The sequence below is a fragment of the Scyliorhinus canicula genome, chromosome 8 (genome assembly GCF_902713615.1).
Source record: "Scyliorhinus canicula chromosome 8, sScyCan1.1, whole genome shotgun sequence".
NCBI classification, from domain to species: domain Eukaryota; kingdom Metazoa; phylum Chordata; class Chondrichthyes; order Carcharhiniformes; family Scyliorhinidae; genus Scyliorhinus; species Scyliorhinus canicula.
Window position 1 is genome coordinate 153,719,112 of NC_052153.1, and position 25,954 is coordinate 153,745,065.

The window sequence follows — 25,954 nt, forward strand, 5'->3', positions numbered from 1 at the left end:
GAGGTTAGGTGGGGTTATGGGGATAGGGCAGAGGATTGTACTTCGGTAGGGTGCTCTTTCGGAGGTTCCGTGCACTCGATGGGCTGAATGGCCTCCTTCTGCACTGTAGGGATTCAATGGATATCTCTTGCAGAACCCAAAATGAGCATCAGTGAGCAAGTTATTGCTGAGCAAGTGCTGCTTGATAGCATTCCTTTCAATCAATTTGTTGATGATCGAGAGTACACTGATGGGGCAGTAACTGCCTGGGTTGGATTTGTCCTGCTTTGTGTGTACAGGGCATAGCAAGGCAACTTTCCACATTGCTAGCAGGATGCCATTGTTGCATCCGTTTAAATTAGTTACCCTGTAGAACGGGTGCAATTACCTGTTTAACTGATCTTTAGGCCCTGCTGGTGCAATTTCCTCCTGTTTCTCATTTAAACACTTTTGTTCTGCCTCAAGACAAGATTTCCCTGGTTTGGAACGTTTGGATTGGCTGCTTCTTCCCCGTTTAGCAACCGGTGGTCTTGTTAGCTCTGGAAACAAATATTTTATTGGAACATGGGTAGGTCATGAGTTAAGCATTGCAAAAACACCAAGATATAACCAACAATCCTTAAATGACAAAGATTAATGATGCACATTAAAAAGGAAATCAATTTAAGAATGGTCTTGTTTTACTTCAAGGTAAATCAAGGTATTTTTGTGTTCATTGAGATGTGACTGGGAAATAGGAAAGCTGCTTCTTCAGGTCAGTTCAGTTTCAGTAAAGCTGTCTCGAAGGTAGCTCAACTGCAACCTCAGGAGCAACACAATGCTGGGGAGATTTTTTTCCTGTACCTTGGTCATGGCTATTCGAAGCCAGACCAAAGAAATGCCACGACTGGAGACAAATGAAGAGAGATTTAGGGGGATAAAAACATATATTTGGAGATACAAGTGATGAAAGAGGTTAGAGAGGGGGAAAACTAAGAATGGATAGTTGGAATTAGGATTGGCTTTTAGAGAGCGGGTGTGTTTCGTTGTGTGGTCGGGTTCTAGCTGGGGGTGGCCTGCTCGAGTCTGTAGTTTCTTAAAATCGTTACTTTCGATTTACAGCAAGTATTTACACATTTGAACCTCTACACGAGGTTGGAGCTGCTCCTCATTCTAGATCTCTCAGTTACATGATCTGACATTATTATTACAACAGCATCATGCATGCTTCGGATGTTAACCCTACTCTACAGGTGGTGACAAAGGAGAGAGTTTCTGCAAGAGGAAAGGGAGCCATTAGCAATGTCACTTAGCATGGGAGCCAAGATGATTACGAAAGTAGTTCATAAAAGACGAATGAAGGAGAGCACAAAAGACATGAGCTTGGAGAGGAGGCAGAAGATGGGAGAGGACTCCACACTGATGACAAAGGAATTGGGCGAGTAAAATATGAGACAAAAAAACAAAAACAGTTCAAGCTTAAACATCTATTACAAACTAATTCAAGGTATTCACAAATTTCTATTTCAAAATGCATGCAAGAGTCCTATGTCTGACCATTGCAATGGAAAATGCATTCCAAAAGTGTGAATATTTACCAGTTACACCAGTAGAGGGGGCTATAAACAGCAAATACTAATACAGAAATTGAACAACGCAACTGAAAAATCCTCTACTGACAATATGGGTGGGATTTTCTAGTCCCGCCCCGAGACCCATCTCAATGGACCTTTAAATAATCCGTCAAAATTTCCATTCCGCCCACGACAGTTCTCACGGTGGGCAGGATCAGAAAATTTACCCCAATGTTTATAAGCAATAAAACTTCCCATTAATGTCTATAGATTTGTTTAGACTATGATCTGCTAGTGCACTTTGTAAGTGTCTACTGTTTCAGTAAGGTGTAACAGAAATTTGAAAAATAACGAAAATACCTGCCCCTTCAAAAACTTGCAATATAATTTGCTAAAATAACATGCCATTGAACGGCCACAGGATTTATCCATACTTGAATGCATTACATACAAGTTCCCACAAACAGCAACATGGCAAAGGCCAGATAATCTGTTAGCAATTCATGTAGCAAACAGAAACGACTCCAAGGATCTTTAATGTATGTTGCGACACGGTTCATGCAAAACAAAATGGGGGGGGTTTCTCCACCCCGGGACACCGGGAATACGTTCCCCAATTCGGCGGAGGAAAAAAAAGATATCGGGATCGGCACAAACGCAATGCTCTGACCACCCATTGCTGGTGTGAACGAGGTCCATGATGCCTGGCCCCTCTTTATGAACATTTAGTTTGACCCAGAAACAAGTAGTTTTTCAATCCCCCCCACTCCCCAACCCCATCTGAGCACCGTCTGAACATGGGTTCAAGTAAAATCCAAACTCACCCTCCTCTCGTTTGATTCTTCCCCCTTCTTCCACCTGGGTCTAATAATAGCCCTGGCCTCGAATTTGATTTGACCCACGTACCACACACAACTCCCACATACAGCTTCTTCCCCGCTGTTACCAGACTCCGAAACGACCCTTTTATCACCTGATTAATATTATACTCCTGAGTGCTTCACCCGGTGCCGGTGTCTATGTGTACCTTGTGTTGTCCTGTTTCCCTATTATCTATTTTCTTTTATTTTCATATCCTAAATGATCTGTTTGAGCTGCACGCAGAAAAATACTTTTCACTGTACCTTGGTACACGTGACAATAAACAAATCCACGTGACAATAAACAAATCAGAATCCAAACAAGACAACAGCTGTCAAATCTCTAAATATTGTGACCCTGAGCAATACTAGGAAAATAACCTTCTAAATAACGAGAAGTAAATTTGATTAAATCAATTTATGGATTTCAATCTTCAGAACATATAGACAATAACTGTGATTTATTGATTAGAAACAGAACCCTAGGATGTGCAGGTCTTGGCATCAGGATTTTTTTTTCCCCCCCAAAATAATGGTTCTTTCATATTCAACGGAATGATAAATCACTGGCCCCAACGAATCCCTGACCCAGCAACAGCAGATAGAACCAAATTCCTGTGTCTCATCCCCACAATCCAAAAAGATCTGCAGGGTAGGTGAATTGGCCACGCTAATTTCTCTCTCAATTGGGAAAATAAGAATTGAGTACATTAAATTTATTTTAAAGAATAGAACCTGATACCAGTTATTAAGAATGCAAGACTTGCAAGTATCTAATATATTTTTTCCCCCAATTAAGGGGCAATTTAGTACGGCCAGTCCACCTACCCTGCACATCTTTGGGTTGTGGGGATGAAACCCAAGCAGACACGGGGAGAATGTGCAAACTCTACATGGACAGTGAACCAGAGCCGGGATCAAATCTGGATCCTCAGCGCCGGAGGCAGCAATGCTAACCACTGCACCCCCGTGCAGCCCTTAGAGGGATGCGAAAATCATAGTGAACTCTGCCTGGGACAGGGGGTGAAAGGTTATCAGGGGAAGGCAGGGATGTGGGGTTGAAGTTACAATCAGATCAGCCATGATCTTATTAAAATGGCAAAGCAGGCACGAAAGGCCAAGTGGCCTACTCCTGTTCCAAATTCGTACGGAAGCATAGACATAGATAATAGGTGCAGGAGTAGGCCATTTGGCCCATCGAGCCTGCACCACCATTCAATATGATCAAGGCTGATCATGCAAATTCAGTACTAACTCCCACTTTCTCTCCACCCCCTTGTTCCCTTTAGCTGCAAGGGCCACATCCAGATCCATTTTGAATATATCCAACCAACTAGCCTCAACAGCTTTCTGTGTGAGAGAATTCCACAAGTTCACAACTCAGAGAGAAGAAGTTCTGCCTCATCTCTGTCCCGAATGGCTTATCCCTTATTCTTAGGCTGTGACCCCTAGTTCTTGACGTCCCCAACATCGGGAACATTCTTCCCGCATCCAGCCTGTCCAGTCCCATCAGGATTTTTTAAGTTTCTAGGAGATCCCCTCTCTTTCTTCTAAACTCCAATGAATACAAGCCCAGTTCACCCAGTCTTCAATATGTCAGTCCTGCCATCCTGGGAATTAGTCTGGTAAACCTTCGCTGGACTCCCTCAATCGCAAGAATGTCCTTCCTCAAACTAGGAGAACCAAACGGCATAAAATACTCAGGGTGTGGCCTCACCAAGACCCTGTATAACTGCAGCAAGACATCCCTACTCCTATACTCAAATCCTCTTGCTATGAAGACCAACATGCCATTAGCTTTCCTCACCGCCTGCTGTACCTGCATACCAACCTTTAGCGAGTGTTCCATCATGACACCCAGGTCTCATTGCACTTCCCCTTTTCCTAAACTACCACAATTCGAATAATAATCTGCCTCCCTGTTTTTGCCACCAAAGCGGATAACCTCACATTTGTCCACATTGTATTGCATTTGCTAAGTATTTGCCCACTGAGCCAGCCTGTCCAAGTCACCCTCAGCCTCTTTGCATCCTCCTTAGCACACACTGCCACCCAGCTTAGTGTTTTTTTGCAAATTTTGAGCTATTGCATGCAATTCCTTCATTCAAATCATTAATGTAAATTGTGATCAACTGAACCCTGCGGTACCCCTCTAGTCACTGCCAGCCACTCTGAAAAGGATCTATTTATTCCCACTCTCTGCTTCCTATCTGTCAGCCAGTTCTCTATCCACATCAATACATTACCCTCAATACCATGAGCTTTCATTTTGCTCACTGGTCTCTTGTGTAGGACCTTGTCACAAGCCTTTTGGAAGTCCAGATCCACAACATCCACTGGTTCACCCTTGTCCACTCTATTGGTCACATCCTCAAAAATTCCAGAATATTTGTCAAGCATGATTTCCCTTTAGTGAATCCATGCTGACTTAGACCGATCATGTCCCCACTTTTTAAATGCTCGGTTATTTCATCCTTAATAACTGACTCCAGCATTTTCCCCACGAGCGATCATCAGGCTAACCGGTCTATTATTCCTAGTTTGCTCTCGCCTTCCTTTTTAAAAAAAAAGTGAGGTTACATTAGCTACCCTCCAATCCATTGGATCTCTTCCAGAGTCTATAGAATGCTGGAAAATGATCGCCAATGCGTCCACTATTTCTGGGACCACTTCCTTACGTACTCTGGGATGCTGAGGGTCAGGCCCTGGGGACTTATCGGGTTTTAAGGAAATGGCCCTATGTATGTTTGTGAGATAGGTGTTAGGAAAACAGAGGTAGTTGGACGGGATTTATATTTGTATTTGGTAAACATTAGAAATAAGGTATAGTTTTAAGTGAGTTTAATTTAATGTTTCTATGCCTGAAATGGTAATACATATAGTTAGATTAATGCTGGACAAAGGTGTTTGTATATGGGGGAGTTGGTTTCAGCTCCAATTGGGCTTCTATGGCCCTTGGAGGGGGTTATGGCTTGAAGAGTAAGTAAAAGACATTTTCTTGCATGTGACCTTTGCTTCGCAACCAGAGGCTTTTTAAAGTAGATAGGTTTTGTTGAATGAATTTTAGCCAGATATATTGCAGTTGAAGATAGTTATCCAGGGAGTGAACATCTCTCAACTCTGCCAGGAGAAGACAGACAGGAGAAGGAAGCTACAATGAGGCAGACTTCCCAAAGAACCAGATATATCCAAGGTATTGGGATGAATAGAACGTCTCAGGAAGACTGAAGTTAAAAGAGGCCAAGGTATCGTTCAAGAGAATTTGAAGAGACAGTTGCAGTAACTTGAAATCAAGTGGAAAAGCAGACTTCAGAGGCAAATCAAAGGTTTGATGCCATTTTAATAGGAATCAAGAGTTAAAGCAATTGTGAACTGTCGTACAGCTGTCAAGACAATGGGGAGTGGTGTTGCAAAACTGTGACAATCATCTGGGGGGATTTTGCGGAAAAATCCGCAGACATTCACTTACGGTGTTACTGAGACCACTGTAGCTTAATATGTACTTTGTAATCTGGGTTAGTCAGATAGCGGTCCTGTGGATTTTGTTCCTTCACTTTTTCTAAAAGAAAAATATAAAAGTTATGGTCTTTTGAGCCAGGCTTCCATTCTGGGATCCTCCACCCAGTTATAACATGAACTGGCAGTGTAGCACAGGCTTGTGATGGATTTGTCATGGAGAAAGAGATTCAGACTAAATCAAGTGCCAGACTTTTTGCCATTGGAAAAGAAAAGAGGCAGCTGGCCTTTCTGGACTATATATGGTATGATTAATAAGCTTGTGGAAAGCACAAAGGTAGGTGGAGTGATGAAGATTGTCAGAGGATTCAGCAGGATATAGATCAGTTGGAGACTTGGGTAGATGAGTTTAATCCTGACAAATGTAAGGTCACGCATTTTGGAAGGTTGAATACAGGTGGGAAATAAACATCAAATGGCAGAACTCTTAGGGAGCATTGACAGGCAGAGAGATCTGGGGGTACAAGTCCACAGATCACTGAAAATGGCAAAGCAGGTGGATAAGGTAGTCAAGAAGGCATATGGCATGCTTGTCTTCATCAGTCAGGGCATGGAGTATACAAATTAGCAAGTCATGCTGCAGCTGTACAGAACCCTGGTTAGGCCACATTTGGAGTATTGCGTACAATTTCATTCTGGTCGCAACACTATCATAAGGATGTAGAGGCTTTGGAGAAAGTACAGAAGAGATTTATCAGGAGGTTGCCTGGGCTGGAGGGTATTAGCTATGATGCAAGGTTGGATAAACTTGGATTGTTTTCACCAGAACAGCAGAGGTTGAGGGGTGACCTGATAGAAGTTTACAAAATTGCGTGGCATGAACAGAGTGGATAGTCAGAAGCTTTGTCCCCATTGAATTCCTTGGGGACATAGGTTTAATGTGCGAGAGACAACGTTTAGAGGAGATGGTGCAAGGCAAATTTTTTTTGAATGCACAGAGGGTGGTGAGTGCCTGGAACACGCAGTTGGGGGAGGTGGCGTAAGCAGGTACGACAGCGACATTCAAGAGGCATCTTGACAAATACATGAACCAGGTGGGATTGGAGGGATATGGAACACAGAAGTGCAAAAGGTTTTAGTTTAGACAGACATTATGATCAGCACAGGCCTGGAGGGCGAAGAGTCTGTTCCTGTGCTGTACTGTTTCATTGTTCTTCTTTGACACTGGAACACTTGCCCTGGTGTGGAGTCCATTGAAAGACCAGAGGCCAGGAGTTTGGGACTTCTCTATAAGGCTACATATTTACATGGTGTAACATAGAAACAGATCATTAAGTCTTTTAGGTTGAGTTAATTAGTTAGTTAATGGGGAAGATGGTTTCTGAAGTTATGCATATTAGTCTCTGTTTGGACAAGGTAAACTATTGTTTGTTACAGTAAAAGTCTTAAAAAGTAAAATCTTGTGCAGTTATTTCCATCGGTAAATTCATTTACTTTATTGATCATAACACAGTATATAGCAGAATTACTCTTTTAAAAAGAACAGTAACAAAAGAAAAGGTGGTGGATAGCATCAGACTTTACATGGTTTTGCAATTTACAAAATGGACTGGCACATCACCTCACCTTCAGAAAGGACTGAAGAGACACCCGGCAATTCTCGGTGAGCATGCAAATCAGTCTGAAAGATAAAATAATGTTACAACATCAATTTCATTCACAAACAAGTAATTCTCAATATTTCAGCTTTTCTATTTTTTGTTCCATCTCACTAGAAACATAAAAATAGCAAACACCCTTCCATCATCAAAGTAGCTTTGGAGAAAGAATTTTCTATCCACCATGGCTAGTATGTCGAGTCTACTACTGATTTTGTTGCCAACGTACCACAGGGCTGGAATGCTGTTCTTGAATACCCTGGTGAATCATTTGTTATTGTCCACAACCCTTCAAAAGGAACTGGACACTTATAAACAAACATGTCTCAAAGCTATACCCCTAATGAACTGCTCCTTAAATAGTCTTCTTATTCTCAGTTGATAACTGATTCAGTAACTCAAAACGTTTTGATAAAAGCAAATTACTGTCGATGCTAGAATCTGAAACAAAAACAGAAAAATACTGGACAATCTCAGCAGATCTGCAAGCATCTGAAGAGAGGGAAGAGAGCAAATGTTGCGAGTCTGAATGACTCGACAAAGACTTTGACAGTCATCCAGGCTCAAAATGCTAGCTCCCTTCTCACTCCACATTGTCAACTCAAACATTTTTTCCCCTCTTAGCTTTGGGTTCTCTTTTCAGTTCCTTCATGATACCATAACTCTCACCCCCTCACCACACCACCACCCCCCCCCCCTTCCACAGGACTTACATCCCAATTATATCTCTTCTTGCTGATTCCATTCTTAATTTATTACAGAGTGCTCATAAGTCTACTCTCAAATCACCAAGATCTTAATCTTCCCAAGGCTCAATATGGCAATAGTAAATATTGTTTCCCTCACTTCTTCAAAAGACAGTTTCTTCAAGTCTCTTGCAAGTTCCCATTTGTTGACCTTTGAAGGCTCTACCCCTCCCTCTAGTAAATGCTTATATTTCCTCTGATCTCAAATGGAATTCTCCCATATCCTCCATTGTTAAAGCTAACTCAGAAGTTCAGTTTCTCTTTGGTGCTCAATACCTCGTTTCCCAATAACACTCAGTTCTGTATAATGCCTAAGTTAGTCCACAGACTTGAATGTTCTTCTCACAGCTAGCAAAACTCTTCCAATATCTTTTGCACTCCTGATCAGGACATCAAAACTTTGGTCTCCATGGCTGTTCCGTGTGTCTGGATGAAGAACTTGTTGTTGAAGGTTTAAACGTTGTGATCCAGGATGAAGCGAATGAGTTGTAGAACACTTCAGCAGTCAAGGGCATTCAGCCTCTGATCTTCGGGTAAGCGTTCTTCAAGGTAGCCTTCGGGACGCGCGCCAACGCAGAATTGCCGAGCAGAAACTGATCCACAGAATTGCCGAGCAGAAACTGAGCCAAGTTCCACACACATGAGTACGGCCTCAACCGGGACTTTGGATTCATGTCTCATCCCATCCACCCCCCATCATCTGGCCTGGGCTTGTGAAATCCTACCAACTGTCCTGGCTTGAGACAATTCACACCTCTTTAACCTGTGATTATCCCTCTCCCTCTGAACCTGTAAAGATTGAATTACCTGCAAAGATTTGCATTCAAAGTATCATCTTGCATCATTGACTTTGTCTATATATGTGGTTGTGGAACCCACCTCTTCACTCACCTGATGAAGGAGCTGCACTTTGAAAGCTAGTGATTCAAAACAAACCTGTTGGACTTTTAACCTGGTGTTGTAAGACTTCTTACTGTGTCACCCCAGTCCAATGCTGGCAACTCCACATCTTTACTTTGAGAGTACATAATTATACTTCCAAGGTGTAAACTACTTAACATTTTTTTCCTGGAGTTTATTGAACTTCCCATTTTCATTTTTAAAAAATGCATAATTTTTCAAAATTAACTTTTTAATAAGGAAATTCTAATGAAAGTGAAAAAAAATTTCTCCAGGAGAATTACATTACAACAGGATGAAAATTCCTCTCAATAAATGGTAGTCAGTGGTGTACTGCTAATCATCTTCATTCATGAAACAATCTTAAGGAATTCCTGAATAAGTCAGCAAGCTTCACTTAGGAGATACTCAGGACAGGGACATGCTCTCTACAAAATAACCTCAATTCCTTTAGGTTGCCACTGTTCTCTCAAGCCCTTCCCTCTGCCAGACATCCTGTATGAAGAGAAACTCAGGAGGATGGGACCTACAGACAGCTCAGAGGTATCTGACTGCTTCTCCACTTTGTCAAGTGGTTGCTTTCCAGTTTCACCCTCCGTTAAGGATGACGATTCTCCTCTTCCTGCTCCAGGTTCATCAGCATGCAAAACGTCCATACCTGGAGGACAACACAAATGACTTGATTGTCAACATACTCCACCAAACATTGGCGTAATACATTTCACATAATGTTTCTGTTCTCTTTCCCACAGTATGCACCGAGGTTGCTAGATTGTACTCCCGCTGAGCACCGATTAGCATGGTTCAGCATAATTCTGTTTCCAATTATCCACCCTTTAAAAGCAAATGGTTTGAAATTCAGGAGCAACATGAATGAGCCACACTTGCTCCCCATGTCTGATTCACTTGATTTATTACTTGTGTCATGCACAACTCTAAAATACTTAATAATGCTTTTAAATTAAAAACGCAAAATCTGCACCCATTTTAGGAGTGTGTAAAACAGTTTCCCCCAAAATAAAAGACAAATACTCTGGATGCTGGAAATAAAAAAAAAAGAAATGCTAAAGAAACTCAGCGGGTATGGCAGCATGTGTGGAGAGAGAACACTGAGTTAATACGGAGTCCGCACGACTCTGACAGACCTGGAAGTATTGTTTGTCCAGTATTTTCTGTTTTCCTATCTGCATTTTTAACAATAGAAAATGGTTGAGCAGTTCACCTAGAATTTGTAAGTGGGAAGCAATGTGCTCACACTACACGCCTGCCAGCCTCTCAGAATGTAGTTTTATGGTCCAATAGCATTAACCGCCTTGGTTATTTCCAACCTTACAGTGACTCCTGAATTCATCTGGAACAGTCATCCATAAAGACGAGTGGCCCAGTGATTAGCACTGCTGCCTCGGGACCTGGGTTCAATTCTGGCCTTGGGTCACTGTCTGTGTGGAGTTTGCACGTTCACCCAGTGTCTGCATGGGCTTCCTCCGGGTGCTCCGGTTTCCTCCCACAGTCCAAAGATGTGTGGGATAGATGGATTGACCATGTTAAATTGTCCCTAGGTATGGGGTTACAAGGGTAGGGGGTTGGAAGGGGGAGTGTAAATGGGTAGTTCATTCGAAGGGTCAGTGCAGAAACAATGGGTCGAATGGCCTCCTTCTGCACTGTAGGGATTTTATGATATTCAAGAATAGACAAGATATCCAGCTCACTCATACTACACCAAATGCTTAAGCATCTTCTGCCCTATGGCCTTATGTAGCTTGATGTCAGATTTTGTTTTATAACGCTCATGTGAAGCACTTGAGAGGCTTTATTACATGAATGAGACTAAACAATTACAAGTTGTGTTGTGACAAATGGTCATCAACATTGGCAATTGAGAGCATCTCTGCACTTATGCTGTTTAAAAGCTGATCTGTTGACAGGTAATGGAGCTACAAGGCCTTATGCAGACTAAACAAGATCAGGTCTCAGGACAAAGAGTTCAGACTCTGCAACATATTGGGGTAGAATTTATTGCCCTCCTCCAAAATGTGTTTGGAGGCATTTGATCAGGTGGGATGATGTTGGGTGGGGGCCCTGCTGCCTTCCCTTCTGTACCCCAATAAAGGCTCAAGGCCGCCTTCCTGCCCTGTGCCAACTGAGCTCCCCAAATGGGAAATTAATACCTACTTCAAAGTCAAATTCTCCTCTCTCTGGTATTCAACCAGGAGGGGCAGGGCAGGAATTATCCAGGGAGGCAAAAATCAAAACCTGGCATATGTGGAAGTGGTGATGAGGTCAGCAGGCACTTAAGGAATTTACAGCACCAAGAAGGGCAGGAAATGAACTGACAGCCACCCGCTGCCCTTCTAATCCCATCGCCAGTGACCCCCACCCTGTGACCTCATCTGACCCTCACTCATCAATGCTGCGAGACCCTCACTGATCCGGGGCCTGATTTGGGCGCATTGCCGGCCATTGTCACCATTCTCCCAGCCTGTAATGAAGCTCTCAAGAGGGCAGGATTTCCACACGTGGGGTCTTGGTCCCCAAAAAGGCACTAATTGGCTCTCCATCCAGCAGGCAAGATTCCTGTTGCCTGGATTAAATTTCACCCATGGTTTGCACACTTGATCTGTACATCTCAGTTCTGATGGGAATAAAGTGCAGTAGCCAAAATTATCCTTTCACATGAAATTCCCAATATGTATGAATTTTTAAAAATTGATAAATAGATTTAGCTTTAACATGGGGAGAATGGGAAAGAGTGGCAACAGTAGTAGGGTTCAGGTAGCTGGTACGAGAGGCCAAGACTTTGGCAGCTTCAGTTGAAGTTTCCTGCATTACCTTTTACAGGGGAGGTGTGCGTCAGTAGTCTGTCTGCAATACAAAATCGCTGAAACGGGTGTCCAATACCTTCAACCTCCCAGAGAAGGCTGTGGTCATCGGGGTAATTGTTCAAATACTTCCTGCAAACTGAAGAAATTAAGCAGCTGAGCACAACGAGGTAAAGAATGTTGCAACAGCAGCTGAGCTGCCGCAGTTATTAAACTAATACAATTGTAATTACCCCCAAGCTCTTTTGAATCTCGCTCCTCCTTTAATACCTTCAGCATTCGTTGCAAGTTGTACTATTTTAAAAGATGCTAAATAATTTATTAATTCACTCATGAACATTGCTAGCTAGGCCAGAATTTATTGTCCATCCCTAATTGATTTCAAGAAGGTGGTGCTGAGCCAACTACTTGAATTGCTACAGTGTGTGCAGTATAGGTACACCACAATGCTGCTTGTTGGGAATGAGTGATATGTATTTATATTGCCATTGCATCAAAATCCTATCAGAATGGTGTGCTACTTGGAGGAGGACCTGACGTGGTGGCATTCCCTACAGTCCACTGTCCTTGTTCTCCTAGGTGGTAGAAGTTGCTGGTTAGGAAGATTTTGTTGAAGGAGCATTGGCAAATTGCAGCAATGCATCATGTCGATGGTGCTCCATCTTGCCAATATGTCCTGGTGGTGGAAGGAATGAGTCTTTAAGGTAGTAGATGTGGTGTGTCACAACACCCAGGGCTCGTGCGCGGTCAATTCTAGCCCCACTTGACCCAGAGCCACAAAACAGGTGAAATTGGATATTTTTAAAAAATAAATTAAAGTACCCAAATAATTTTTCCCCCCAATTAAGGGGCAATTTAGCATGGCCAAACTATCTGCACTGCACATCTTTTGGGTTCTTGGGGGTGAAACACATGCAGACACGGGGAGAATGTGCAAACTCCGCACGGGCAGTGACCCGGGGCCAGGATCTAACCGGGTGCCGTGAGGCAGCAGTGCTAACCACTGTGACACTCTAGATGAAATTAGATTTTATTTAAAATACCAGCGGTCCTTGGCTGAGTGGAGTAAACTACAATCACTAGGTTTGTAACTTTAAAAATACAAGTAACGATTTATCATGTAAAGTATTATAATTAAACAGACAGAAAATGTAACTATCTACTACCCCTTCCCCAGCAGCCCCTCCCTTCCTAACTCACCACACACACACAAACAAACAAACACAGAGAGGAAAGGGTGGGGGAAGGGAAAGAAAATAAAAATAAAAGGATAGGGATCTTTGATGCACTGGGATGACTTCTAGTCAATGTCTTTCTGAAGTTCAGGCTTTCCTTTTGGTATTTCTTCCTTCTAGGCTTATGATGGCTTTCTCTGGCAAGGTTGTCTACCATCTCTGCAGACTCAGCATCATTTCGGGTTTAAAGCAAAGGATGTGCCAGGCACTAACTGCTTCCAGAACAATAGAGTGGCCTTTTCACTTTAGCAAGCAGGAGAGAGGAAGAGATTTCAAAAACACATTTCATTTTACCTCCATACATAGAGGGCGAGAGTGGGTATTTCAAACCCAGTGAATCCTCTGTGAAACAGTCAACAAAATCTTCCAGAATCTGTAGACCAAGTCCCTTCCCACGATGCTTCTTCCTCACAAAGATGGTGTCTAGTATTGGCAGCTGGTAGCACTGAGTCAGGAAGTTATCGCATTTGCTTCCTACAAAATTGATATTGCAAACATTACCGTGAAGCAAAATGATAATGAACAATTCGACATATAAATGTACCGAATGGGGTGACATTCGGCCCTACAGACCAAGGAATAAAATGGATGCCTTCTCTGTGCTGAGGGCTCATGGGACATAATCTGCATCACTATCCCCGATTTGGTAAGAGCAAGGCCAGGATTCTCACGGAGTGCCCAAACCCATAAAGGAATTATGTGAGAGGGACGTTATTTACAGAGCCGGAGAGATCCTTTGACCTTTTAGATTTATTGTCATGTGCACCAAGGTACAGTGAAAAGTATTGTTCTGTGTACAGTCCAAGCTGATCGCTCCACACACGAAAACATTGAACATGGTGCTATGTCTTTTCGTCCGACGTCACTTCGTCCAACGACACTTCGTCCACGTCTTTTGGTCCAACGTCTTTTTGTCCGCCCGTCTTTTGGTCCAACGTATTTTTGTCCGATGATTTTTTTCGTCAAAGACTTTTTGTGACTTGACTTTTTGTAACTTGCTTAGTAGCACTCCACTCCCCACAATAACTTTTTGTAAATAGAAATCTTCTCTAATGCACATAGCAAGGTATAATATGCAATAAAGGATTTTTAAAGGATAGATATTACCGTTCTCTTTCTTAATTCGCAAATAACAAATAATGCTGCTGAGGGGTTTCATTCTGCGATAAAGCGTTCGGCGGGTGGAGCTCATTTGAATATCCGGAGGTTAATCAAAACTCTGAAGGAAGAGGAAGGGTCCATAATAGGCAAAAAGGCTCAAATTCTTTGGGGAGATCAGTCGACTTCATGTACGCGATATAAGAAAATAACTGAACGCCTCAAAAGATTGGTCGTTCAATATGATTCTACAACAAAAATTGATTTCTTGAGGAATGTTGCTTACAATTTACATCAATTTTAAGTAATTTTGGGAATTTTAAGTAATTAGTAAACTTTTAGATTTTTTAACTGCATTTTTAGATTTTTTAACTGCATTTTTCAACTTGCATTTTACTTGCATTTTATCAATTACTTGCATTTTAGCAATTAAATTCACTTGCTGTATTGTACTTGCATTTTATCAATTAAATGGTTTTATACGGAGTTAATTTGTAATTGGATAATTGGACGAAGTGACGTTGGGCCAAAAGACGGGCGGACAAAAAGACGTTGGACCAAAAGACGTGGACGAAGTGTCGTTGGACGAAGTGACGTCGGACGAAAAGACGCGACACGACTGAACATATGCTAAATACACAAATATAGATATTGGGTGAAGAATATGGAATATAGTGCTACAAATGTAGAGAAGATGCATAGAAAGATCAGCTCAGTCCATAAGAGGGCCATTCAGGTGTCTGGTAACAGCAGGGAAGAAGCTATTTTTGAATGTATTGAATAACTTTGCTTGATTGACACCTTTATGTGGTTATAGTAAGCTCTTTTCTGTGATTTCTTTTGTCAATGTCTCAATATAATAATCTTTTATTGCCACAAGTAGGCTTACATTAACACGGCAACGAAGTTACACTGCAATGAAGTTACTGTGAAAAGCCCCTAGTCGCCACACTCCGGCGCCTGTCTGGGCACACAGAGGGAGAATTCAGAATTTCCAAATTACCCAACAAGCACATCTTTCAGGACTCGTGGGAGGAAACCGGAGTACCTGGAGGAAACCCACGTGAATACGGGGGGGGGGGGGGGGGGGGCCAGACCTGCAAATTCCGCACAGACACAGTGACCCAAGCCGGGAATCAAACCTGGGACCCTGGCGCTGTAAAGCATCAATGCTAACCACTGTGCTTGATGAAGTGCTTAAAGCTCCTGTTATTGATACTTCATGATCTGCTTGATTGGCACTTATATAGGATTTGAGGAACACCAGATTTTTTTCAAAGAATTATGAATGATTGCTCCCCCCCCCCTCCCAGTCGTGGGGAAGTTGGCCCAACTCCACAAAAATTGCAGGGGGCTACACAATGCCCACATCACAATGTAGCCAGCCAAGTCGGTAAAGCAGGGCATCAACTTGCTACGTGCACCTTTATCCCGCACCGCACCAGCACAAATGGGAGTGCGCCAGGAATAGGTTGGTGGCGTGCCGGAATGGTGCTGGGATACACCAACCCCCATGAAAATCCAGGCCACAATATTTAAATAGAAGATATACTGGCCTGGATTTCTAGCCAATGGAAAAATTAATATCCGGACACCAGGTTCTGCAGTCCTGGTCCTTCAAGCAAACATGGCTTGGATTAATGAATTAATTAATGAAGAACTCAAGTTAGCAAGAGGTGCTCCCAGACTGATCAGCGTTAACGTTATCAGGAGTGAAACAAAAAGTGGCTACAGGTCAAAACCATTACATTATTAAATTTCATGGCCAAAAAAAAAAATCTAGTTTCTTAAAAATTTACATTTTAATTTCCTCACATTGAAATATCAAGTGTCAATTCTGAAAAAGAAAATAGGAACTTTAGCTCATTATTTCTGATATTAAGCGATTTCCCGAGCTCACGTTGCTCCATAAAAATGAAAGTTATTATAGGAGATTCGGTGTATTGAACTAAACACTACTTCCGTGATGAGTGATGCAGTGTACAGAGTACAAAGCATGGGGAGTGAAAACGCAAACCCGGATGGTGCAAATGGCGGGACTTTACTGTATTTACATGTGAAATTTAAATTTGAGATACGTCAATGGGGTTTAAGAGCAAAGATCTTGCTGTGGTGAAGAGCTTCCATGTTTGACCAGGAGCTTCTTTTAAATCATCCACCCATAGCTACTGCATGATGTAGAGTTTGTGATGTTGATCTCTTTAAGACAGTACAGCATAAGAGGGTCACCTGACTGACTGGAGGGACCAATGGGGACCCCACCTGACTTGAGGGACCAATGGGGACCCCACCTGACTTGAGGGACCAATGGGGACCCCACCTGATTTGAGGGACCAATGGGAACCCCACCTGACTTGAGGAACCAGTGGGAACCCCACCTGACTTGAGGGACCAATGGGAACCAACCGAGTGGAGTCCTCTCTCAGGCAGAATACATGGAGCAGCCATGTAGTAAACATGCAAGGACTTGCTCCCAAGGCAGCCGAGTGCTGCAAAACATCCTGTACCAAGTTATTCTTTATTAATAAATGTCTTCTTGTTGCTTGTGTTCTATGTGTTGCTCAAACACTGTATTAACCACTTTCTCAAGTTGCCAATCCACCTTCATTGATATGTGCACATATATCACCTCGGCTCCTGCACCCCTTTTAAAATTGTATCCTTAATTTTTTATTGCCCGTCCTCGTTCTTCCTACCAAAATTGATCACTTCACACATCTCTGCATTAAAATTTTATTTGCCATATGTCTGCCCATTCCATCAGCCTGTATATGTCCTCTTGAAGTCTATCATTATCCGCCTCATAGAACATAGAACAGTACAGCACAGAACAGGCCCTTCGGCCCTCGATGTAGTTCACAATTAATCGTTTGATACTACAGAACTTGTTAATTGTACCTCGTCCGTTGCCAACAGTGGAAAGGATATGCTGTTGATACAAATCAGCCAGTTTTTGGAACGTATGGCCTACATGCTTAGCATCACAAGCCATATTCAACTAGTGCTTGTAAAACTCAAAACAAATGTCCAATGAGATGTGATTCTGCGATTGGTCAACATTTGCTGAATAATTCTCTATGCTAAAAATTACACTGACATCCATAGTTGGGCTCGCAGTGTGGCACATTTGCATGTACTGGAAGTGACAAATATTCATATGTAGGACCCTGTTCTTTGTAGGCAGAAACAACATGTACACATATGCCCGTTTCAGCAAAACAAAAGTGATAGCCATTCATTGGTTAATTCCCCAGGGCAATGCCTTGTCCAGAGTCAAGCTGCCTGATTTAAATTTTCAAACAATGCTTTGCAGTAAACAGCCAGTCACCATGAACTGCCTCATTCTCCATGGCAATGCCTCTACCAATCAACATTGAACATAGAACAGTATAGCACAGAACAGGCCCTTCGGCCCTCGATGTTGTGCCGAGCATTTTCCGAAACCAAGATCAAGCTATCCCACTCCCTGTCATTCTGGTGTGCTCCATGTGCCTATCCAATAACTGCTTGAAAGTTCCTAAAGTGGCTGACAGGTATCACAGCAGACAATCCATTCCACACCCTAACCACTCTTTGGGTAAAGAACCTACCTCGGACATCCCTCCTATATCTCCCACCCTGAACCTTATAGTTATGCCCCCTTGTAACAGCTACATCCACTCGAGGAAATAGTCTCTGAACGTCCACTCTATCAGAATCTTATTAAGCTCCTCCCATCTCCATGGCAAATTTTAAAATTTTTATATGAATTTAGAGTACCCAATTCATTTTTTAAAATTAAGGGGCAATTTAGCGTGGCCAATCCACCTAGCCTGCAATCCCCGGGCCACTTGCCAGCCAATCAGCACTCTTCTTGTACAATATTAAGTTGTTTCCTCCAGCATTGGTATTCTTGCGACTGTCCTGATGAGTGCCAAGATGAAAAGCTTTGACAAAACCCATTTTTTCAGTAATACTAATAGTTTACAATAGTTCCACATTTTGGCTTATGCCCTGCACAAGAAAAACCAAGATCGTAATACTGACCACTGGAGAACCCAACCTTCTTCAAGTCTAGAACAAATGGTTCATCACCACTTTGTTTCCAGTCACTCAGCTGACTTTGTCTTCATGCGGTGTCTTTTCTTTGATGGGCTTCTTTGTTCACAAGGTTGTTCTGGGGAACTTTATCAAACGCCTTTTGGAAGTCCAAGTACATCACGTCAACTCTCTGCACTACCTCATCAGAAACCTCAATTTAATTGAACTGGTTTGCCCTTAAATTAATATTGGATAATCCACATTCAAAGGTGACTTATTATTTGCCGCAGATAATCATTTATCAAAGTTTTCCCTAATGAGGTTAAGATGGCTGGCCTATAGTTGTTGGGCTTATCCTTAAACACCTTTTGGTCAAGGATGTAACAATTGCAATTCGCCAGATCTTTGGCACCACCCCTGCATCGAAGGAGGATTGAAAGAGTATGGTCAGTGTCTCCACAATTTCCACCCTTTCTACCTTCAGTAACCTCAGATGCCTGGTGACTCAGCAACTAGCCCATCTAATACCTCCTCAATTTTTAGTCTATCCATGCCTCATTTCCCTCCTCTTTCACTACGACTTTGGCAAAACCTTCTTCCTTGGTAAAGACAGATACAAAGTACTCATTTAGTATCTCAGCCATGCCTACCGTCTTCATGGGCAAGTCACCTTTTGAGTTCTGAATTATCTCCTCTTCATGGTTCTGTCAGTCAATCTATTAATACAATTTACCGGGGCCAGATCCAGTCTCAAACAGTTGAAATTGGCCCTCCCTCAATTAATTTTCAATAGCCAATCAAAACTTTAAAAAAGATTCTTGCTCGGTCATTTCAGAGGGCATTTAAGAGTCAACCACATTGCTGTGGGTCTGGAGTCACATGTAGGCCAGGGAAGGATGGCAGGTTTCGTGAACCAGATGGGTTTTTTTTTTTACAACAAACAATTGCCGATTTTCTTATTGAATTCAAAATCCACACCTGCCAGGTCCCCAAAGCAATACCTTGGGTCCCTGGATTAATCCAGCGACAACACCACTATGCCATTATCGCCTCATAGATCATGGTCATTGCAACCAAAGTGTTCTCCTAGTCAAACTTGATCCACTTTATTCACCAGAGTCTACAATACCAGATTCAGCAATACTGACTCCCTCATTGGACCAAAATGTACCGATGTAGAAAATTCTCCTGAACACACTTCAGAAACCCGTGCCCTTGCTCTGTCCTTCTCACTTATTACTATTCTTGTTTTGCTCTTTACATCATTACTATCCCAATCCTGATACCAGCTAAACCAATCCTAATCCACGTGATATTTTTGTGGAAGTATCAATAGCACAAGGACTGCAGCTCCTCAAGGATAACTAGAAAAAGGCAAAAATTGTGACCATGCCAAATGTCACTCCGATCCAAGAGCAAGTGAAAGGAAACAGCTCATTTCATTTCATTAGGGGTGAGGTGGTGACATATTGGTATTGTTACTGGATTAGTAATCCAGAGACAGAGATTGGACCTGGGTTCAAATCCCATCACAGTGGTGAAATTGGAATTCATTAAAAAATCTGGAATTAGAAGTCTAATGATGACCATGAAACTTGTTGAAACGTTCTTTAGGGAAGTAAATCTGCCATTCTTACCTGGTCTGGCCCACATGTGACTCCAGACCCACAGCAATGGGGTTGACTCTTAAATGCCAATCAGCAAGCCAATCAGTTCAAATGGGCAATAAATGGAAATTAAGAAAAAAAAAGTTGGATTAAGGATCCCAAATTCAGCAGTTAAAGTTGCATCTATTAACACCTTTAAAAAAAAAGGTGATGAAATACATGTGTGGGATTTCTGTGGAGAGAAGAGCATTTTCTCCCCAAACAATCCATTGCCAGTTACTGGTAGGCATTCATGAAGCAGCAGAGGATGTCAGAGTCCACGAAATTACACGCCAAATGTATCTTTCCCAGACTTGCAGTGGGGAAGCACTTCAGAGATCAAGCTGCAAGGTTGCAGTTCCAATTGCCTGACCAAATAACATGGAATCAGTTAAAATATTCCAGCAAGAATCCGAGCCTTTCAAAAAAAGTGAGCAAAACAATATAAGAAACCGAGCACACAGCATCCTCTCCAATAAACAAATGTCAGCCGTGGCTGTGTGCACCCAGTCCCATGCAAGTTACCTGCTATTTTGATGGAGTAGAATCCGATCGCTTTCCCAGACTTCCAGAGAATTTTAGCATATTCAGTGGCACTGTGGCAAAGAAAAGGGATCTCGTCTGCACTCATTTCCTGTGCTCTGTAAATGATACGGTTCAAAACATATAGCACAATCCGCTCCCCGAGTGATGATACCTTGCAATAAATGACAGTAGAATGTTAATAAATTAACAGAGATTGCAGTTATATCTATTCAGTGTCCAAATATATCCTTCTTATTGTTAATAAAGTTTCCAAGATTTGTGTCATCTGGAAACATTTAAATTACGCACCGCATATCAATGATCCCAATACCAATCTCTGGGAACATTACTATATGCATGAGGGCATTTCCACAGGTTTGGATTGGTTTGGTCTCCATGTTTCCCTACAGCCATTCACTACTTTTGTTCTTCGTCTTCTAGCTAATTTTGTACCCAAGACACCATTGCCTCATTTAATCCTATGGTTTTTAAAATTTTGCTAATAAGTCTATTACATGGGTATCCTATCAAAATTTCCTTTGAAAGTTCATATATACAGAATGCATAGAATTTACAGTGCAGAAGGAGGCCATTCGGCCCATCGAGTCTGCATCGGCTCCTGGAAAGAGCACCCTACGCAAGGTTAACACCTATCCCCAGAACCCAGTAACCCCACCCAACACGAAGGGCAATTTTGGACACTAAGGGCAATTTATCATGGCCAATCCACCTAACCTGCACATCTTTGGACTGTGGGAGGAAACCGGAGCACCCGGAGGAAACCCACGCACACACGGGGAGGATGTGCAGACTCCGCACAGACAGTGACCCAAGCCGGAATCGAACCTGGGACCCTGGAGCTGTGAAGCGATTGTGCTATCCGCAATGCTACCGTGCTGCCCTCAGCCCTCATACAAAGCAACCCTCTTCATTACAACATCAAAAAACTGAATCAAGTTATTCAAATATGATTTGCCTTCAAGAAGTCTGTACAGGCTGTCATTAACCCTATTCTTCCCAGTGCCAATGCATTTTGTCTCAGATTATCTCAAATGCTCCTACCAGACTTTGGAATCCCTAAAGTGCAGAAGGAGGCCATTCGACCCATATAGTCTGCACCGACCCTCTGAAAGAGCACCCCACATAGACCCACTCCCAGCCGTATCCGTGCAATCACTCCTGGAGGCAATTTGGCATGGCAAATCCACCTAACCTGTACATCTTTGGACTGTGGGAGGAAACCGGAGCACCCGGAGGAAACCCACGCAGGTATGTGAAGTACGTACAAACTCCACAGAGACAGTCACCCGAGGTTGGAATCGAACCTGGATCCCTGGTACCATTGGGCAGCAGTGCTAACCACTATACCACCGTGCCATCCCAACTACAGGCCTGAGCTTCCTCGGAATGACAATCAACGTCGTATTATAAGAACATAAGAACATAAGAACTAGGAGCAGGAGTAGGCCATCTGGCCCCTCGAGCCTGCTCCGCCATTCAATGAGATCATGGCTGATCTTTTGTGGACTCAGCTCCACTTTCCGGCCCGAACACCATAACCCTTAATCCCTTTATTCTTCAAAAAACTATCTATCTTTACCTTAAAAACATGTAATGAAGGAGCCTCAACTGCTTCACTGGGCAAGGAATTCCATAGATTCACAACCCTTTGGGTGAAGAAGTTCCTCCTAAACTCAGTTCTAAATCTACTTCCCCTTATTTTGAGGCTATGCCCCCTAGTTCTGCTGTCACCCGCCAGTGGAAACAACCTGCCCGCATCTATCCTATCTATTCCCTTCATAATTTTAAATGTTTCTATAAGATCCCCCCTCATCCTTCTAAATTCCAACGAGTACAGTCCCAGTCTACTCAACCTCTCCTCATAATCCAACCCCTTCAGCTCTGGGATTAACCTAGTGAATCTCCTCTGCACACCCTCCAGCGCCAGTACGTCCTTTCTCAAGTAAGGAGACCAAAACTGAACACAATACTCCAGGTGTGGCCGCACTAACACCTTATACAATTGCAACATAACCTCCCTAGTCTTAAACTCCATCCCTCTAGCAATGAAGGACAAAATTCCATTTGCCTTCTTAATCACCTGTTGCACTTGTAAACCAACCTTCTGTGACTCATGCACTAGCACACCCAAGTCTCTCTGAACAGCGGCATGCTTTAATATTTTATCGTTTAAATAATAATCCCGTTTGCTGTTATTCCTACCAAAATGGATAACCTCACATTTGTCAACATTGTATTCCATCTGCCAGACCCGAGCCCATTCACTTAACCTATCCAAATCCCTCTGCAGACTTCCAGTATCCTCTGCACTTTTCGCTTTACCACTCATCTTAGTGTCATCTGCAAACTTGGACACATTGCCCTTGGTCCCCAACTCCAAATCATCAATGTAAATTGTGAACAATTGTGGGCCCAACACGGATCCCTGAGGGACACCACTAGCTACTGATTGCCAACCAGAGAAACACCCATTTATCCCAACTCTTTGCTTTCTATTAATTAACCAATCCTCTATCCATGCTACTACTTTACCCTTAATGCCATGCATCTTTATCTTATGCAGCAACCTTTTGTGTGGCACCTTGTCAAAGGCTTTCTGGAAATCCAGATATACCACATCCATCGGCTCCCCGTTATCTACTGCACTGGTAATGTCCTCAAAAAATTCCACTAAATTAGTTAGGCACGACCTGCCTTTTACGAACCCATGCTGCGTCTGCCCAATGGGACAATTTCTATCCAGATGCCTCGCAATTTCTTCCTTGATGATAGATTCCAGCATCTTCCCTATTACCGAAGTTAAACTCACTGGCCTATAATTTCCTGCTTTCTGCCTACCTCCTTTTTTAAACAGTGGCGTCACGTTTGCTAATTTCCAATCCACCGGGACCACCCCAGAGTCTAGTGAATTTCGGTAAATTATCACTAATGCATCTGCAATTTCCCTAGCCATCTCTTTTAGCACTCTGGGATGCATTCCATCAGGGCCAGGAGACTTGTCTACCTTTAGCCCCATTAGCTTGCCCATCACTCCCTCCTTAGTGATAACAATCGTCTCAAGGTCCTCACCTGTCATAGCCTCATTTCTATCAGTCACTGGCATGTTATTTGTGTCTTCCACTGTGAAGACCGACCCAAAAAACCTGTTCAGTTCCTCAGCCATTTCCTCATTTCCCATTATTAAAACTCCCTTCTCATCCTCTAAAGGACCAATATTTACCTTAGCCACTCTTTTTTGTCTTATATATTTGTAAAAACTTTTACTGTCTGTTTTTATATTCTGAGCAAGTTTACTCTCATACTCTATCTTACTCTTCTTTATAGCTTTTTTAGTAGCTTTCTGTTACCCTCTAAAGATTTCCCAGTCCTCTAATCTCCCAGCAATCTTTGCCACTTTATATGCTTTTTCCTTCAATTTGATACTCTCCCTTATTTCCTTAGATATCCACGGGCGATTTTACAATCCCAGTTTCTTACCTGAAATCCTGTTTTGCCCCACCTTCTAAATCAGGCCAGGCGAAATTGGATAGTGCAACACACTCCTGGACCCTAGCGATGCAGGGCAGCAATATCAAAAGGGAAGGAGGGGCAGTACTGCCATAAAGCTAGTCAGTTTGAAGATCCAGTGATGTTTAGGGAACCGTATATAAGCAAGTGGTTAAGATTAGGGAGTGCTTTTTCAGATGGTTCCCAATGTAGGGAAATTGCCTGGGGTAAGTTTGCACTTCCAGGCAATTGCCAGCTGATAGATCATTAGGTCTATCCATTTTTCTTTTACTGAACAGTGGTGCACACTAACAATCCTCTGGCATCGTTCCCATGTCAAAGGAGAATTGGAAGATTGTGGCCACAGCCTCTGCCATCACCATATGAACTTGTCTCAGCAACCATCTAACTGGATGAGTTCTCTACTTTGAACGCTGTCAGTTTTCTAAATTCCTCTCTTTATATTAAGTTATCTTGATCAATTACTCTATTACCTCTTTCTTTACTATGGTGTTTGCAGCACCCTCATCTTCATTTAGTACTTCACCCATCCATACCATGTGCTCCATAAGATGATTGCCTTTTTCATCAATAATGAACCCTGTCCTTCCTTACACTATTTTGGCTCAGAAAATACTTCATTTTTCTTTGTACTAGTTGATTTTTTTTTCATACATTTAGAGTACCCAATTCATTTTTTTCCAATTAGGGGGCAATTTAGCATAGCCAATCCACCTAGCATGCACATTTTTGGGTTGTGGGGGCAAAATCCACACAAACAGGGCGAGAATGTGCAAACTCCGCATGGACAGTGACCCAGAGCCGGGATCGAACCTGGGACCTTGGCGCCGTGAGGCTGCAGGGTTAACCCACTGCGCCACCGTGCTGCCCTTTGTACTAGTTGATTGATTGATATTTATCACATGCACCGAAGTACAGTGAAAAGTATTTTTCTGCAGCCAAGGGAACGTACACAGTACGTACATAGTAGACAAAGGAATAATCGACAAAGTACATTGATAATGTTACATCAACAAATAGTGATGGGTTACAGGGCAGAACAAAGCCAAACAAGAGCAGCATAGGGTGTCGTGAATAGTGTTTTTTCAGGGAACAGATCAGTCCAAGGGAGAGTCATTGAGGAAGAAGCTGTTCCTACGTCTGATGTGTGGGTCTTCAGACTTCTGCCTGATGGAAGGGTCTGGAAGAGTGCAAAGCCTGTGTGTGAGGGTCTCTGACAATGTTGTCTGCCTTTCTGAGGCAGCGGGAGGTGTATACAGAATCAATGGGAGGATAGCAAGCTTGTGTGATGCGTTGGGCTGAGTTCACCACACTCTGCAGTTTACTGTGATCTTGGACTGAGCAGTTGCCATACCAAGCTGTAATGCAGCTGGATAGGATGCTCTCTCTGGCACATCTGTAGAAGTTAGAGAGAGTCGATGCGGACATGCCGAATTTTTTTAGCTTCCGTAGGAAGTAGAGACGTTATTGGGCTTTCTTGGCTGTTGCATCAATGTGAGTGGATAAGGACAGACTGATGGTGATGATGACCCCCAAAGAACTTAAAGCTATCGACCATCTCCACTTCGGGGCCATTGATTCAGACGGGAGTATGTGTCGTGTACGCTTCCTGAAGTCGATGATCAGTTCCTTGGTCTTTACAACATTTAGAGAAAGGTTGTTTTCGGTACACCATGCAACCAAATGATCTATCTCCCTTCTATAGTCTGATTCGTCGTTGTTTGAGATACGACCTGAACTGTTGGCTAGTGTAGACTTGAGAGATGAACAGACACTTCCAACACTGATGAAGGTTCAACTCAATTTTATTAACTACTTCTAACTAACTAACTAACACACGATAACTGTGGGTCTAAATAATGCTAACTTAAACTAGAGACCTAAGCCTTGTCCGAACCAGTTGATTCTTTCAGCATATGGTGCGAGTCTGT

General features: G+C 42.7%; 1 protein-coding gene across 5 annotated transcripts in view; it reads right to left on the reverse strand.

Moving 5' to 3' along the window:
• Window positions 1-25,954, reverse strand: part of fam169ab (family with sequence similarity 169 member Ab) — a 116,113-nt gene that overhangs the window by 34,617 nt on the left and 55,542 nt on the right. For all 5 annotated transcript variants that reach the window (XM_038805481.1, XM_038805482.1, XM_038805484.1 and 2 more), the window contains exons 5-10: window positions 20,496-20,667; window positions 13,501-13,680; window positions 11,982-12,110; window positions 9,683-9,810; window positions 7,475-7,529; window positions 368-518 (exon numbers count right to left, since the gene is read on the reverse strand). In XM_038805481.1, coding sequence (XP_038661409.1) covers window positions 368-518; window positions 7,475-7,529; window positions 9,683-9,810; window positions 11,982-12,110; window positions 13,501-13,680; window positions 20,496-20,667 — 815 coding nt within the window. The remainder of the gene's footprint in view (window positions 1-367; window positions 519-7,474; window positions 7,530-9,682; window positions 9,811-11,981; window positions 12,111-13,500; window positions 13,681-20,495; window positions 20,668-25,954) is intronic.